The sequence below is a fragment of the Lissotriton vulgaris genome, chromosome 6, assembly GCF_964263255.1.
Source record: "Lissotriton vulgaris chromosome 6, aLisVul1.2, whole genome shotgun sequence".
In the NCBI taxonomy this organism is placed as follows: domain Eukaryota; kingdom Metazoa; phylum Chordata; class Amphibia; order Caudata; family Salamandridae; genus Lissotriton; species Lissotriton vulgaris.
In genome coordinates this window covers 591,299,597-591,316,384 of record NC_141694.1, presented here as the reverse complement: position 1 = coordinate 591,316,384, position 16,788 = coordinate 591,299,597, and the positions used below count along the sequence as shown (strand labels likewise).

General features: G+C 41.2%; 1 protein-coding gene across 1 annotated transcript; it reads right to left on the bottom strand.

Moving 5' to 3' along the window:
• Positions 1-1,525: 1,525 nt before the first annotated feature.
• Positions 1,526-13,074, bottom strand: SMIM8 (small integral membrane protein 8). Its single transcript, XM_086926595.1, has 3 exons — positions 12,963-13,074; positions 3,286-3,440; positions 1,526-1,818 (listed from the first exon to the last, which is right to left on the bottom strand). The coding sequence occupies exons 2-3, from the start codon at positions 3,415-3,417 to the stop codon at positions 1,660-1,662; spliced, it is 291 nt and encodes a 96-aa protein (XP_086782721.1). The 5' UTR covers positions 3,418-3,440; positions 12,963-13,074; the 3' UTR covers positions 1,526-1,659.
• Between the last annotated feature and the right edge of the window lie 3,714 nt (positions 13,075-16,788).

The window sequence follows — 16,788 nt, the reverse complement described above, 5'->3', positions numbered from 1 at the left end:
TTTCTTTTAATCCACAGCCCGTGCAGCACACAAGGAAATTCCTTGTGAGATTCCTGCCGGGTATCGATGAAGTAGATAGAGAAACACAACTAGGGTGAGTTCGTAACTGCTTGCCAACATTACCGCAAAAGAGTGTTAGTATTATCTACTTTAGCTTCTGTAAACCAATTGGGGAACCACTGGACTTTCTGCACAGTGTACTTCGTTTTAATACACTATTTAGAGAGCCAGCTTCCCACACACTGCTATGTAGAAGCTACAGGGGCCAACCAAAAATTGTATATTACATTACTGCATTAAAAGGGAATTCCCAGCTGCTGCAGCAGGTCTTTCGGTGTGGTGCTGGCTTTCTTCCTTAATGGTAGACAGAGGGCACTGCTTTGTGAGGTGATGGATAGGTTGGCACACACAATGATAGGTTGGGTGACTTGACGCCAGGAAGTGGCTCTCTTCCACACCGCATAAGCCAGCACTTAGAATGTTCTCTTTCGAGCCCCTCTATGAGCGGTGGCTCATGCAGCACGGTGACAGAGCGTTAGAGGTGGACAAATTTGGATGTGTCAAACTGCAAAGCTCAGGGAATAAATTAGACTGTGCTTACTGTTTTTTCTTTATTGTGATTGCTTGCTTCATTATGCATGGTTAACATTACACCTCTGCCTTAAAGCCGATGCCATACATTAAAAAAAGTATACATTGTTAAAAAGCAATTCATGGGGCTCCGAGTGATACGATATTGACTAAACTCGAGCTTAATTTCTCCTTCTCTATTTTATGTCAGTCAGAACTGAAAAACGTACCCGTTATTCAGTGTTACCCATTCACAATTCTATATGTTGAATACATTGCATTCGTGGTGTCAAATCCAATAGGCACACTTGTAAGGTTGTCAATCACTGCCAAAAGAAAACAGGCCAGTGTTTCAGAGGCCTTAAAGCCGAGGCCATCCATACATAACATAAAATTATACCTTGTTAAAAAGCAATTAAGGGGGCTCTGATTGATACGATATTGACTAAACTCGAGCTTAATTTCTCCTTCTCTATTTTATGTCAGTCAGAACTGAAAAACGTACCCGTTATTCACGGTTACCCATTATTTATTTATTTATTTATATGTTGAATACATTGCATTCGTGGTGTCTAATCCAATAGGCACACTTGTAAGGTTGTCAATCACTGCCAAAAGAAAGCAGGCCATCGTTTCAGAGGCATTATTATCCGAGTGTTTTCTGCAGCGTTCTTGCCATAACAATGTTGTAGCTAAAAATCGCACTTCCATTTAAAAATAATGTCAACAGGAAAATGACTAAGGAATCACCTCATAATTATATAATAATCCAACTTTTATATCACCTCTTGTTATACACTCAAACAAATAACCAGCTCTAAATATTGGTTGGAATGACAACATATTTAGAAATATTTGCAAAGAAAGCAAAATATTCTACCAGCAGATTACCCAGTCACTTCCATAGAAAGGTCATTATTTTCATAGGATGTACACATAACAAACTACTACAAAGAAAAGTGCATTTCGGTTTTATTTGAACCAGTATTTAACACTGCTGCTGGAATGTAGCTACAAAAATGCTACAGATAAAATATTTACAAAAAAATATTATTTCCTTTTTACATATGATAAACACCATCATGATGTTCAATCCCACTTCGACGTTTTTCTCCTCATGTACCGGTTTCCTTCACTGTCGATAGCTTCATAGAGATCTTTTTTGTTTTCGGCAGTTGCATGTAGGTACCCGATGTAAGCCACACAAAGAGTAACCGTGACCAGTCCAAAAGCCATCACCGGTTTGTTCTGCCAAAGAAAAGAATGACCTCAGCTTATTATACTGTTTTGCCTATAACTTTCGAAATTACCACATGGTGTGTCATTGTCTAAAACACTTATACACCGAAGATTCACTTGCTTTCTTTTGACTTCAATAAGCATTCGTCCCTGCAAAGACGGAATGTTCCAGAGTAGATTACTGAAATGGGTGAATAACCGGTTATATTGGGCTAGCTCCATGGCACCCACCCCTGGGCATAGGCTGTTGCAGAGGAGGGACTCTGGGCAGGCAAAAGATGATAGCTGAGTCGCAAAGGATGCGGTTAGCCCATAGTGATCTTAGGGAAGAAGGGCGTGTTTGGGTGAGCACAAGGATGCGTTGCTTTGGCATACTCTCCCCTGTGCATGGCGAAATCAATATGTGTTCCAGCATCACAGGAATCACATACACTTGGTCTTTCAGATGCAGGTTTCAGGGATGGAATAGTCGCTATAGGAGAAGTGGCCCAGACAGGGTGAAGCAGAAGTCTAGCAGCAGCAGATGCAAATAGCAGGACTACCCAGACTGCTCTACAGCGCTCGACAAAATGCTAGAAACACGCGGTTATGTATTTGTTGTATACGACTCTCAGAAAAAAATTAGCAAGAATACAGATTCAAATGAGTACAAAATCAAGAATTTAATGCTGAAATATGCACTAAGAGCACTACATAGGGATGTTTGAGACAGAGGTACGTCTGGAAAGATGTGCAAAGCGGGGCACAGAGAGTCTAAACAGCATGAAGAGCCTGTAACACAAGAGTCACTCGACACAGATTACTAAATGTACAGTGCTTGTGGATTAGTAAAAGACAAACCAAGCCAAGCTAAAATAGAGGAAAAGTTCTTCTTGACACCGAAATTAGCGTTCATTAGATGAATGCTACTTCGTCCACTGATGAGCTGGTCAAGCATTTGTGCAAACTAAGCGCTAGGGGACATTTTTAATCTTAATAGCTTATGGCCACATATACATTGTCAATCCATACGTGAAAACGTCAATAAGCATAGTCAACTAGCAGGAACAAAAATCAGTGTATTCAGAATAGGGCGATTTAAGAATTCTTAAAAAGCATTGGTAAGAAAGAAGAGTTTAATAGCGATCTGAACAGGCATGTGGCAGCTGGTTTAGACAGGCTCAAGAAATATGGCATGACATATACGAAAGGAGCGTATTCGATGGGCATTAGAAGGCAATCAGCGTTACCAGATGTTGATTATTGAACCAATTAAATTAGGTTTAGATAATACTTATATGTATCAAGAAGAATAGGCCACTTCCGTATACATTCTTAAGACTCATGTTCTTTTAACTGCATTAAAGTGTTATTTTCCAAAATGCCATTATACATGTAGAAAGAGCATGGCATTTTGGGAACATATTTTGAAGACAAACTGCTGTGCACACCCTTTATGCCCCACTCAAATTAACACAGTAAATGAAAGAAGCTTACAGGTTTAATGAAAAGCTCTGGATTAACAGCTCGGAATAGGCTAGTTGTTTGAACTCCTCTGAAACCTGGATTCCTGTAGCCACTCTCTTTTGGGGGTTCATTTTTCAGACCAGGTGGTTCTGAAGAGGACATCCTCACAAGCAGCAGCTTCTTCCCTGAGGATAAAAGGGGCATGTTTTATTTTTAAATTAATATTTCCTAATAATCTATTGGAGAGTGAACTCTTGCACTCCTAATTGTGTTCAAATATATGTTCACATATATGTGTGCTCATATAAATGTATTTGCACTCATAATTTGTACACATATATCTATGATCCTCTCCAGTGCTCCTAAACACGCTAGCACATCAGAAAACACAAAAAGGACAAGTAACACAACCTTAAGTACTGAACAAAATAGAAACCACACACACAACAAAAACATGAGCGTGTGTCAAATAGAACTACTGTGGTTTCCAATATGAACAATTGCACCAATGAGCTGATCGTTTTCTTTATGCCGGCACACCCTCTGTGCTTTTCACCCTCACTGCACCTCAAGTGGATGTTCACATAGTGCATTCAAGACATCAGCACATCTTCTAATTGAAAAAGTCCTCGTCATTTTCAGCCAGTTCTAACCTCTTGATTGGTTCCTATAGAGTGAACTGAAATCCTCTTCCATTCCCTTCAGCTAATTGGGCTAAAGAGGAAATTGCTTTTTTTACGTATGCACCTGAAGATAGATGTATTTCCTAATATACCACCTTCTGTTGAGTGGCAATGGAGCAACAAATGTTACACTTGAGAAGAATTTCTATATGGAAACCTGTCATTCTTCGGAGACCGCTGTGTTTCATGTGTGTGGGTGGGGCACAAAGATTTCAAAGAAAAGTTCCCTTGCTGGTGATTTTATGCCCATAATGTGCATGAGTGTTTAAACTCTCTTGCACATTAAGGGAGAGAATGTGGCCTAACGGCTAGAGCGGTCTTCCTCAGAGCGGTGGAACAGGGTTTGAGCCTCGGAAGGGACACTCAACATTCTGTGATTCTGGGCAAATCACTTAGGGGTCTAAGTGGGCTAGCATGATGTTAATACCAATCGATATGCTTCAGTACAATAGTATTAGCTGTAACAACTACTAGATTAACTCCAAAAATCATAAATAACAAAGAAACTCTGTCCTTTCATTGAGTCCCCCGGGCTTTAAGCTGCCCAACTTATAAATCCAATAGTTCTCTTGTTTTAGCAGTTTGTTTTTGTTTGCGGAGCCTTCCATTCTGGGTAGTGTTTCCAATACACATACCCTTAGTTGGCCAACATTATGTTGTTTCTCAGTGAAATGTTCTGCCACACTCGTTTTTTTGGATTTGAGCCTAATGGTGCTTTTATGTTCGTTTATGCGGATTTTCAGTTTGCGTTCTGTGTGGCCTACATAAGACGTTTATGTAGGCCACACAGAACGCAAACTGAAAATCCGCATAAACGAACATAAAAGCACCATTAGGCTCAAATCCAAAAAAACGAGTGTGGCAGAACATTTCACTGAGAAACAACATAATACTATTGTACTGAAGCATATCGATTGGTATTAACATCATGCTAGCGTATAGGCAGCCCATACCATAGCTATACGTGTCCTGGTTTAGATCCCTTTGCTCAGAATAATAAAGTTAACACACCATTCAATAATAATAAAAAAAACCCGGGTCCGCGAGAACTTAACAAAGCGCATGCGCTAGAAGCGTAACACCGAGAGGAAACAGAACCCGTTCGCTGGGGAATGGCGCGGAGATAAGAAACGCCGAGGTAAGCCGCATAGCATTTAACTTAGGCTAACTGCGTTAAACACGAGCAGCATTCGGAGCCATAACCATTAGTGCAATTCTATCAAAGACGCGAACGCGTCAATAATAAGCCATCACCAGCGCGTAATGCGAGGTCTATAACCTTTAAGGTGAAACCCGATTTAAAACAGGCAGCTAACCACGGCTAGCAACAGCGCGCTTTGCACGTTACAAACAGAGAAAGACGAAGGAAACCCAGTTTTATTTATCTTACAAACCCTAAAGTAAAGTTTCATAATAACTTGTCTATGTAGCTAATATGACATTGTTTGAAAATGAATAGAGTTAAGTTGATGGAAGAAGTAACATATGACATAGCATGTAAAACTGAAAATGCGTATTTTTTTGATTTGTAGATCAATTATTTCCCTGATGAAGGCAGATCATACTGCCGAAATGCATTGGATGTATGATGTAAAATAACGGATATAATGTTTTGACAAAGAAAACAACCTTAAGAGAAATAAACGAAACGACCAGAATCAATGGAATAATTGCTTTATTTTGAAACACATGTTATGAACGTTTAAGCAGCAAAACATAAGACAAACTTAGAGCTGATTCAGCACATATCGGTGCCCGGGGGGACAACTATACCCAGACAGGTATAGTTGCTACTGTAGGTTGCTTGATAAAGTCTACACAAGACTTAAATTAAATTTGCTTGTGTGTTTATAATTAATGCGAAGTCAGCAACTCTGGCGAAATACGGTCAATCTTTTGTGAATGTCATCAAAACTCTTGTTGCTATGTTCTGCACACCATGGAATCGGGTAGTCTTATGGAGAAGCACAACACTGTGGTTAAACAGCAAAACAGAATATTTCAAAGACCAGTAAGAATCCAAATTAACGTGGATATTCTTCCTAGAAGATATTGAGGCAAGACATTGGTCCACTTTCAATTGCAAAAAGCAGGCTTCTACAAAAAGACGCTGCTGGAATCAGCAGTTTTCAAGATGGAGCAATTATTAAATTTCAGTCCCTTCAACAACCTACAATATTGCAGGTGCACATGGGTATTACCACTGCTATTCTGGGCATATAGAGAGCAGTGACTTTGTCCTCATGGTTAAAATACATTAAAGAGACGTTAACAAGACTGGGCTTGAGTAACCTTTGGAGCCAGCCATCTCTTGTCACTTCTTCCTCCATTAAGTTGGCTAAGACTGCCTTCTGGATGGAAGAGGAAAATCTTTCCCAATCACCAAACTTGGGCATACTATCAAACAGATTTTTTAAGTTTAAGCTAGCCCCAAGGTTTGAGCCCTTTCTTGATGACCTTCCCTTCACAAAGTCCTTATATATAATGTTTGGGCTGGGAACCCTATCACTTGCCTTGGTCACCTGCAACTGGAGGGGCACTAACGCAGGCAGTAAAGTCTGTAGGAGTTCAGAGAAACTGATGCTCACCTTTTATTCGTCTGCCCCTTTTACTCCCTTTATCGAAATCTGGGTCTTCGACAATACAAGGTAGCCCTTAGCATATGCAAGTCAGATACTGCATCGTTTATTGTTTTATCTGTTGCTAAATACCTAGAATGTATTTGGCCAGTCCGGCCTTAAATTATTTCTGATTTGGCTAAGTTTTAGTGTCTTTGCTGTAATACTCTGATGGCTAGGTATTATAGGATATAAAGACGAGACCCTAAGAGAGAACAGCTAACTTGTACATACATGACACAATGCATTATTTTAAAACTGTATTCTAATTAGGCACCTTATTGTACAATATATTTAAATTTGTAATTACATTTTAATGTTGAGTGGCAATTGTAGTTTTATGATCGATTATCATTGTGATCAATTATGTTGCTTTTAAGGTCGTTTATTCTAATTAGGCACCTTATTGTACAATATATTTAAATTTGTAATTACATTTTAATGTTGAGTGGCAATTGTAGTTTTATGATTGATTATCATTGTGATCAATTATGTTGCTTTTAAGGTCGTTTATCAGAATAAAGTGATTTAATGGAATGGATTATAATATATGTGGGTGGAGGCAAGCATTTTTTTTTAGGTCATTGATGTTCTGAGTGGGTGCTGTGGGTGACCGCAGGTAATTAGCGCAACTGGGTTATGTTATGAATGTAGTTTAATAGTGCAGTGAGTGTAGGCGTACAGCTTTTTGAGGACTGTAAATGGCTCCAGGAATCTTGCCAGCGATATTGCAACTGACTGAATAACATTTTTGATGTGGCGAGTTATGAGTTGTGCGTGGACTTTGGTAATTAAGGAGTGCTGCGGACTGCAATTGATGTGAATTCGTGAATGAGTTTTGCAAGTTGCTGAGCAGTGGGTGACTGCAAGTTGTGATGTGAAAGAAAAGCGGTGAGTGGCTTGGTAATGCTGTGAGAGGCATATAGGGTATACTTACTTATATACTTATAGTGGCTTTCAGCCCGCCCCCTTCAGCCACTGGTCAATTATTGTGTCATTCACATTTTTCATCCATCTACTGGGGCATACAGCACCGGGTAGTGGGTCAGCTACTTCAGCCATTGGCTAGTTTCCCTGTGAATTACAGCATTCTTCCTTTTCACAAGGACATCCATAAAAAAGCAGTTTTCTCAGGAGCCAGAGACTACTATGGATGGCAATGTGTGCTTTTTTTAGACCAAAGTCTTTTTTGTTTTTAGGTTCACCTACAAACGACCCAGTTCACAGTATTGTATTGTAAGTGTACTGTAATTGCATTTATATAGCGCTTACTACCCCTGAAGAGGCGTCGAAGCGCTTTTTCGGCGAGTAGCACGCTAATCCGGGACCCATAGAGGATTAGTGTTGAATTAGTATAGTGAAACATGCAAGTACATTTTAAGTGGTGGATAGGTTAGTCAGTTATTTGGATTTGAAATGATAGCAGAAGGATAGAGGAGGGCAAAGGTTTGTATTTATATAGTGCTGGTTGATGCACACTATTCAGGAAGCATACAAAGGATTAGTGGTGAATTCATATGGTGAAATATGAAGTAATTTCAGTGCTGGATATTAGTCAGTTACTTGGAGTGAGGATAGCGGAGGGATAAAAGGGGAAGAAAGATTTGCATTCATATAGCACTTGTTACCCCTGATGGGTATTGAAGCACTTTTCTGGCGAGTAGCACGCCACTACGGAACCCAAAAAGGATTACTGTTGAAAATTAGTATAGTAAAAAATATGAAGTAATTTGAGTAGTGGATATGTTATTCAGTTATTTGGGTAGTATATTAGTATAGTTTAATAATGGAATTTGAGAAGTGAACATGTTAGTCTGTTAATTTCGATTGAAAAGGATAGTGGAGGGATAAAAGAGTGAAGATTTTGTATTTTTTTTTTAGGTCTTAGCAGTAGGGGGAGGTTTTTGGATGAGTAAAAAGGAGTTTTGGAGGGGAGGACTCAGAGGGAAGAGTTTAGAAAGGTTTATTTTAGGGGATCGGTATAGTAAAAGAGGTGTCAGATGATGCAAGGAGCGGTAGAGTAGGAGAGAGTCTAGAAAGTGTTATTTTGGCAATCATAGTAGTGGTATGGGGTTTGGGATAAATGAGAGAGTGGATGTAGAGGATATATTGATAGATGTGTAGGATGAGAGATAGGGTAGTGCATTGGAAGGAGTAGTAGAAGAAGTTTGAGATGAGTCAGAAGTTTGGGCTAGAAGATATATTGAGCGATGTATAGGCTTAGAAATAGGGTAGTGCATTGGAAATGCTAAATTAGAAGAGTGTGATAAACATATAGATCCATAATTACATTGAAAGTATGTAGATACATGAAGGAGGTAAGTATATGTAGATTAAAGATATTGATAGAGGCACAGGATGAGAAATAGGGTAGTGCATTGGCTATGCTTTTTCAGGAGAAAAGTAACACGTAGACCAAAGATTATGTATATTTATTTATTTATTATTACTAGTTTTTTCTCTCAACAACATAATTATTTCACATGTTTATACAAAGTAATACACAAAGATAGGTACATATCAATTGTGAAAACAAATGCTTGTATACAGAAGGATATGCTGTAAATTTCTGTTTGCCTATGGTGGTTATGTGGGGAAGAGCCAAATCTTGAGTAGTTTTCTGAAGATAAGGTGGTTGTCAGTGGACCTTATGTTGGGGGGTAAAGAGTTCCATAGTTTGGCTGCTTGAACAGAGAAGGATGTGCCACCCATGTTTTTTTTCTTGTATGGTGGGATTTTGAGGTGAGATGCTCCTTTAGAGCGGAGGTTCATTTGTTGAATGTGTTTGGTGATTTTATTCCTAATGAAGAGTGGTCCCATTCCATTTATTGCTTTGTGGGTGATACAAAGCAGCTTGAACGTGGATCTTCTGGCAACCAGTAACCAATGCAAGGCTTTCAAGGCAGGGGAGATGTGGTCTCGCGGTTTGATATGCAAGAGTAGTCTGGCAGCAGAGTTCTGAATCCGTTGTAGTCTTTTCATGGTCGTTAAAGGTGATCCGTAGTAGAGGATATTGGCGTAATCAAGTTTGGACAGAACAAGGGAGATGGTAGTTTGCACCTTGTGTGGAAATCACAAATGAGGGAAAATTCATTGCAGCGTTTTTATAGTAGCAAAGCTTGATCTTGCTAGTTTATCCACTTGGGCATTCATCGACAGCTTGGAGTCCATGGTCATTCCGAGGTTTCTTACTTCCTTTGATACTTTAGGCAGTGATCCCAGTTCATCAGGCCATGCGGCAAGCGGGTTGTAATGTTTCCAATCGCCACACGTGAGTATTTCAGTTTTTGAAGCATTCAATTTGAGTTGGTTCCAGGTCATCCACTGATCCACGGCTCTGAAACCGCTGAAAATTGGTGATTTTCCAATGTCTTTGGGGCATTCCAGTTGAAGGAGTATATGCGTGTCATCTGCATAGTTCTAGCACGTGAGGTGAAATTTATTGATCAGTACTGGTAATGACTTCATGTAGATGTTGAAAAGCACGGGCGAGATGATAGAACCTCGAGGGACCCCTGCTTTTGTGGAGTACGGTTTGGACGAGAAAGGTGGGGTATGGATGATATTAGTACTGTTTCGAAGGTAGGACGCGATCCAGTCTAGAGCAGTTCCCTCAATGCCGGCTTCATAGAATCTTTGTTTCAGAGTGTCATGGTCAACCGTGTCAAAGGCAGCTGAGAGGTCCAAGAGGAGTAGCGCAGCAACCCCATTGCGGTCAACTGTATTCTTTAGGACATCCCAGATGGCAAGGAGGGCAGATACAGTGCCTCTTCCCGGACGGAATCCTGTTTGGAAGTCTGAAAGTATGTCATTCTCTTCAATGAATTGTGACATCTGGGAGAACGCTGCTCTTTCTATCAGTTTTCCCAGGAACGGTCCATTTGTAATGGGTCTGTAGTTGTCAGGGTTCAGTGGGTCCAAGTTTGTTTTCTTCAGTAAAGGGCGTATGTATGACTTTTTGAGTTCTTCTGGAAATATTCCAGTAGTTGAGTAATCGTTGATGATTCTTCTTACTGGAGTGGCAGCAGAGGTTGTTAAAAGAACTGTCTTGAAAGTTTGTGGCGGACAGGGGCCAGAAGGGCTGCCGGCAGGCCTGCTTGCTTTGACCAGGTCCATAAATTCATTGTGTGAGATGTGTTGGAAGGATCGGAAAGGCTTGAATAGAGCATTCTTGGATTGTTGTTTTGTACAAGGGTTAGAGCTGGTGCTTTGATCTGTTTAAAGTACGTTTCCTACTTGTCTGCTTTGTCCGTGTAATGATTTGCCAGTTTGTCTGTGAAATCTTGAGTAACAGGATGAGATCCTTCTAGGCAATTTGGTTGGCAAAATTCATTGAGTATTTTATAGAATTCTTTATTTGCACATTTAGCGTTTTGAATTCAGTCTGAATAGTACTTTTCTTAGCTTTTTTGATAGCCGACTTGTATAATCTGTTAATTTTCTGTAGGTGAAGTTTGTCTTGTTTGGCGTTTGTTTTGGAGCCAGGTACGTTGCAGCTTTCTAATTTGCTGTTTTATGTCTTTTATTTCTATGTTTCTCCAAGGCGCTTTTTTTCTTTTGTTCTGTTGTGTGGTTTTGAGTGGTATCAGGATGTCAAAAGGTTCCTGTAGCCACTCATATAGATTTTGAACAGAATTTATGGTTTCCAGATTTGTACTGGATGTTAGTTGTGTTTCCAAGTGTTCCAAATTGAGTTTTTTCCATGGCCGATAGGTGGATGGATGGATGGTAGTTTTAGGTAAGTCGCTTAGAGTTGTTTTATGTTGGAAGGCAAGCAAGTGGTGGTCCGACCATGTGACTGGAGCTATAGTTTGAAAGGTAACTAGTTCAGTATTAGCAAAAATGACATCTAGGATATGTCCAGCGGTGTGTGTCGGATTGTGGACAATCTGATGCAGGTTCAATGCATGATTATTGTTTTTGGATGGGTCATATTGGGTATATCAAACCAAATGTTAAGGTCACCCAGAACGCATAGGTTGGAGTGTATTGTTATTAGGTTTGAAACTGTATCTAGAACTGCGTCTGGGAATGTTGACTTGCTAGGTGGAGGTCTGTAAAGGAGCAGGAAGTTACAGGAGGTAGACAGTGTAGGATTGCATCTTGTTAGAAGAGCCTCACAATTCTTTATGGAGATGTCAATTTTAGTGATATGTATTGTTTGCCTGAATACAACAGCTAGACAACACACAATACAAGATGAATATGCTGCATGCAAAAAAACTACAGGAAAAACAGCATCTTTGAATAAACAAATACTCTGAGAGAAGTAAATTAAGTAAAAGTGACAAGTAAACTGGAGCTACCTCACTGACATTAATTACCTTATTTGTGTTTACAGTCATCCCTAAGATATCGTTGATGAGAAATCGATCAGTGTTTTCTCTGTAAAGGATCAATAGATGGCCCAACAGAGACCCATATCAAAGTCAGTTTTCAATTACTGTTGAGTCTCAGACCCCGTGTTACCCGGCCCACTTAAAGCCCTGTGTAAATTCAAACACTTAAAGTAATAAATCACTTCAAACTAGAGATGGATTGGCCAAGGCAGGCTTAGTTTTGGCTCAGGATAAAGGGCTACGGCTAGCCGTGCTCGACAGAAGGATGTGGCACAGGCGAGGAGACACTGTCCTTTCTTTCACTGTTGAGTTTTGTAAAAGACAAGCAGATTTCTGCTAAACGAAATAAAGCTACTGTTAACTGTAGGGGCGTTAATACAATACGAAATGTGCACTGTGTTTGCATTGTGACCTATGGAGGCAGCACCAGGTCACTTCTGAGACATAGTATCATGTTAATCAAATTCATTGTTTCTTATTCTTGCCCTTTTTTCTGATATACGCGGTATTGTAAATCAGGGAATGGCAGTGATATTTACACATTCGTGTACAGCCGCGCTTTCCAGATATTTAACGTTGTATTTTGGAGAACAAAGCTGGTGTCTTCTATTTACTTAATGTAGTTTGCTGCAGCGCTTTATACTGTTTTGGTAATATTCTTTTGTGAATGAATCACAGCCACCCAACTTAATTTCGGAAAAACATCTCATTTAATGCAGATTTGATTCGTATACATTGTTTATTACTCAGCAAATTGAACACAGTGTATTGGTTCAGCTATTGATAGGCAGACACACAGAGTACTGGGCTTTCGTGTAAAGCCAAGCAGAAGAGGAGTTAATTTCTTTGAGGGAATTGGATGCTGTGTGGCCGAAAACTCTACCTTCCGCACTACCAAATTGAGTGACTCTGGGCATACACACGTACATAACATTTGGCTAAATCGTATATAATCTTTCTAAAATTATATTTTGAAACTATGAATTATATTACATTCCCTTAGTTTAAAAAGCGAGCATATACTGCTCCGTGCAAATAAAATAGGTGACCACCTGTCCACTACTTACAGGGGTCGTCCTTGAATTCAGCTTAATGTCCACTCGAGCACGATTTCGACACTTCCGGCTCGCATCGCATAAAAGCCGACCCAATGGTTAAACCATATTCTGAAAATCGTCTCGGTAATGTATAAGGGGACACAGGATTGGAGCATTCGACGGACCTCAGCCAATCAAAGAAAGTGTTACATGATTCTGAAGTGCCCAAACGCTATGGAGTCAGTAATACGCTCGAGCTGTGTTCGACGGATATGTATTGGCTTTTAAATTGGTGATAGCTCCGCCGTGGCTGCCAGTCTACCTGAGCAGAGATGAAGCAGTCACAACCTGGGCGATGGCAGCCTATCTCGGCCCAGGGAAGCCAGATTGCTGTCTGTGGACGGGAGGGGCAGTGCGAAGCCAATGTCATCGCAGGCATAGCTGCCAATGATTCAGATTGCTGTGTGACATTATCATAATTGTAATATAATTCGATTGCTATGTGTGCAATTTCATAATTTTAGTGTAATTATGAGTGACAGTTCAACGACAAGGAGTAAAACGTTCTCGGGAGCAAACTCGAGCAATGAAGACATGGGAGGCATATATCAATATGAGACATTTAAGAACATCTTAAAACTGCGTCAAAGGATCAGAAATGGAGGGGGAACAGTCAGCTGACTCACTGACAGCACAGCATTGGGCAAGTGCATGCACAGGTGGGTGATGTCAGACATCGCAGTAGACCCGAAAGACAAGCATTTGCAATGGAATAGCTCTCGCATTTACGAGAGTTTGATCTATTGGCATTGTAGATGACAATGCCTTTTATTTACGTGTTGTATTTAAAACAGATAAATAAAAGACGTTGTCATTTATAATGCCAATAGCTTAAACTCATGCAAATGTGAGACCTATTGCATTCCAAATGCGTTCAGCGCCCATGCTATATAAACAAGCATTGGCATAGCCAATAGGTCTCGCTTTTGGGACATTATAAGTGTTTAGCCATGCAACAGTTGATGTTGTTGCACCAAGGATATTGTGCTGCATAACTAAATACTTATAAGGTCCCAAAAGTGAGACCTATTGGCTACGCAAATGCTTGTTGGCTTTAAAATTCTGGTCACCCTACCCCAGTGGGTTCATTCACGCACTGCAGGGGCCTCTCATCTGCAGGTCACAGCTCTGCCTCAAACTAGGAAAGACAGGTTTGTTCCTTCTCAAGGCGAAAATAAAATCCTCATTGACAACTCAAGGGTCGCCGGCAAAACTCGAAAGTGTGAGGTGCCAGGGTGCAAACACTCTTGTGAATGCGGAAGGAGTGTAAGTCCTGCTGTGCCCGCCTGCAGGGGGTTGACATGTACTGTGATGTATAACACAAAAGAACCTGTGAGGTCTATCAGCCAAATCTATCGGCCAAACTGGCATGTAGTACGCTATGTCAGTGGGTGCTACAGTCACCACAAACCAAGCTTATATAAGAAAAAGAGAGGGCATGAGTGACTTGTGCGAGGAATACAAACTCAAATAAGTAAAGCTTGCTCAAAAACTGGTCAACAAAATCCAGAACAGCTGCTTCTGGATAACCATCAAACAAACCAAGTGATCCGTCATATCACTTGGCCGTCCACACTGTGACCAGGCCGGTCCTTAGATCATCTGGACCCCATTCCACACAGTAAGTTGTAAATACTGGATCAGGTCCACAGTGCGCAATGGTTATCCACAAGCAGCTGACTGTAGCACCCACTGACATAGCGTACTACATGTCAGTTTGGCCGATACATTTGGCTGATAGACCTCACAGGTTCTTTTGTGTTATTCATACTGTGGAGCTGGGGAAGGGAACCTGCAGTAGGTCTTTAATCCTTTTTCCCTATGACCCTTCTCTCCCTGTTTTGTGTTATATGTACTGTGATGTACCACCATTGCCCTCGACACTCCCCAAGTCCCAAGCAGGAGCTCAGTGGATTTTGCTGATGTTGAATGGTCAGCTGGCCATGGGGGTGCCCCCAAAAGGTACTCCACCTCTCTCACAGCCGAGAAGTACTGTGGAAATGCCAGGCAACACTTTACAGTGAATATCTTATTCTGAAAACATTTGTTCATATTGACAGATGTGAAGGATTACATTGCCCTGGACACGCACACACCCATATGCAGGCACGCACACACACACAGATGCATTCATATACACAGGCAAACACACACAGGCATGCACACATACACACACACACACACACAGATGCAGACACATACACGACCTTGCCTTTGAAGTGGTGTGCATTGTTGCCCTTATGCAATATGTTCTCTGTTACTGTTCGCGTGATATCAGAGTGTTCAATTAGCTGACATCTCAACAGTTTCCTATCATGTCCTATTTGTTTACATGTGTGGGGGAAGCCTACGAGCTGCTGTTAACTGGACTCAGCCACAAATGCCATGAACTGGAATCTATTTTGGAGTCTATATAAATTATAATCCTTGGCGTGTTAGAGGCCGCGATGAGCATGACTGTGTTTACGGACGGACGGGTATATGTGCAGTGTAAGTGAATGTTTTTATGTATTGGTGAAAAGAATGTGTCTGTAATTATGTGTGTATATTTGCTCATTGTTTGTTTAACACATTGTGTTTCATTGTATGTTAGCAGTGTATGTAGGTGTCTTGGCTTACCGCCTGTATTTGAAGTTCCACCTGAACTTTGAGCAGCATTTCTGTTCCTTTAATGTAGGGTCCGCGTAGTGCCGGTGTTCGAGATGCGTCCAGTGCTGGATCGGGGCTCCTCCTCCTCCCTCGGGCTTTGAGATACAGGGAGAGAGGAGGCGAGTGGAGGGCGGGGGGAATAAATTCAATGGACCAGCGAGGAAACACTGCACAGATCGCCACATGAAGAAATTGGGCAAATTTGAAGGAGCCGGTAGAGATGCAATCAACATGCTCATTGTGCGTGAATAATGGGCCTTTTCATAAGTTGCCTGGGGTAAAAGTTAATGAAACGCACTGAGATGAACCAATCATTTTACCCGCGCGGAGATAAAAAGAGGGGAGTGAGTCTTTGTGACAGAATGTATTTTTTACCTGCTGTCCAATCTGCTTGGCATCGAGATGTTGTGTGAAATCCCTTGTAAAATATTTGAGCAACATTTCAGAGCGGGCTGTGATTTGCTGTATGAAATAGCCACCTAGGAAACCCTAAAGAAAGGCACTACAGTAAACAAGCATTGGCCGCGCGGCCGTGAAAGCGAAAGTGATCGTTATCACGGGGACGGCGCTCTGTGGTGGGTGAGCGGCGGAGCGAGGCGCTTAGGAGAGCAAGCGAAAGGAAATGGGGCTGCGAGGAAAGACAGACGACCGCTTCGTGCGTGCCCGCTCTCGTAACCGCAAGCTTTAGGCCACAAGCAAAAGCTTGTAGTCACAATTCAAAAGCCCACTCACTAAATGTCTTGCCTGAGACAGTGCATGCTCTGACTCAGGCGAGGCCTAAAAAAACAGTAGGAGAGAGCAATAGCAGGCATGACAAAGTTATTTGAGAAAACAGTGCTCGAAGGCTGTAATTAAAGCCTATCGAGTAACAACACATGTAACAGGGTGTCACCATGGGAGGTTACAAAATGAGACAAGGCAGTGCTAAGGAGGGACTACTAAGTCTATTGACCAATGACAGTGGACAATGACACAAGCCAATGAAAAATATGTGAGGAGAGTAGGCGCAGATTCTAGTCCCTACCTAAATACAGCGTGCCTTGCAGAGCAGCGCATGCACTGCCCAGGCTCGACCTAAAAAACGAGAAGGTGGTGTTTTTTAAAGACCCGGAGGCGAAAGACTGTATTCCAGATGGAATTGCTGCAA

Coding starts and splice junctions, on each gene's coding strand:
- SMIM8 (XM_086926595.1), bottom strand. CDS start 3,417: ATGTCCTCTTCAGAACCACCTGGTCTGAAAAATGAACCCCCAAAAGAG. Junction 1,819..3,285: donor CAGAGCTTTTCATTAAACCT/GTAAGCTTCTTT, acceptor TTTCTTTGGCAG/AACAAACCGGTGATGGCTTT.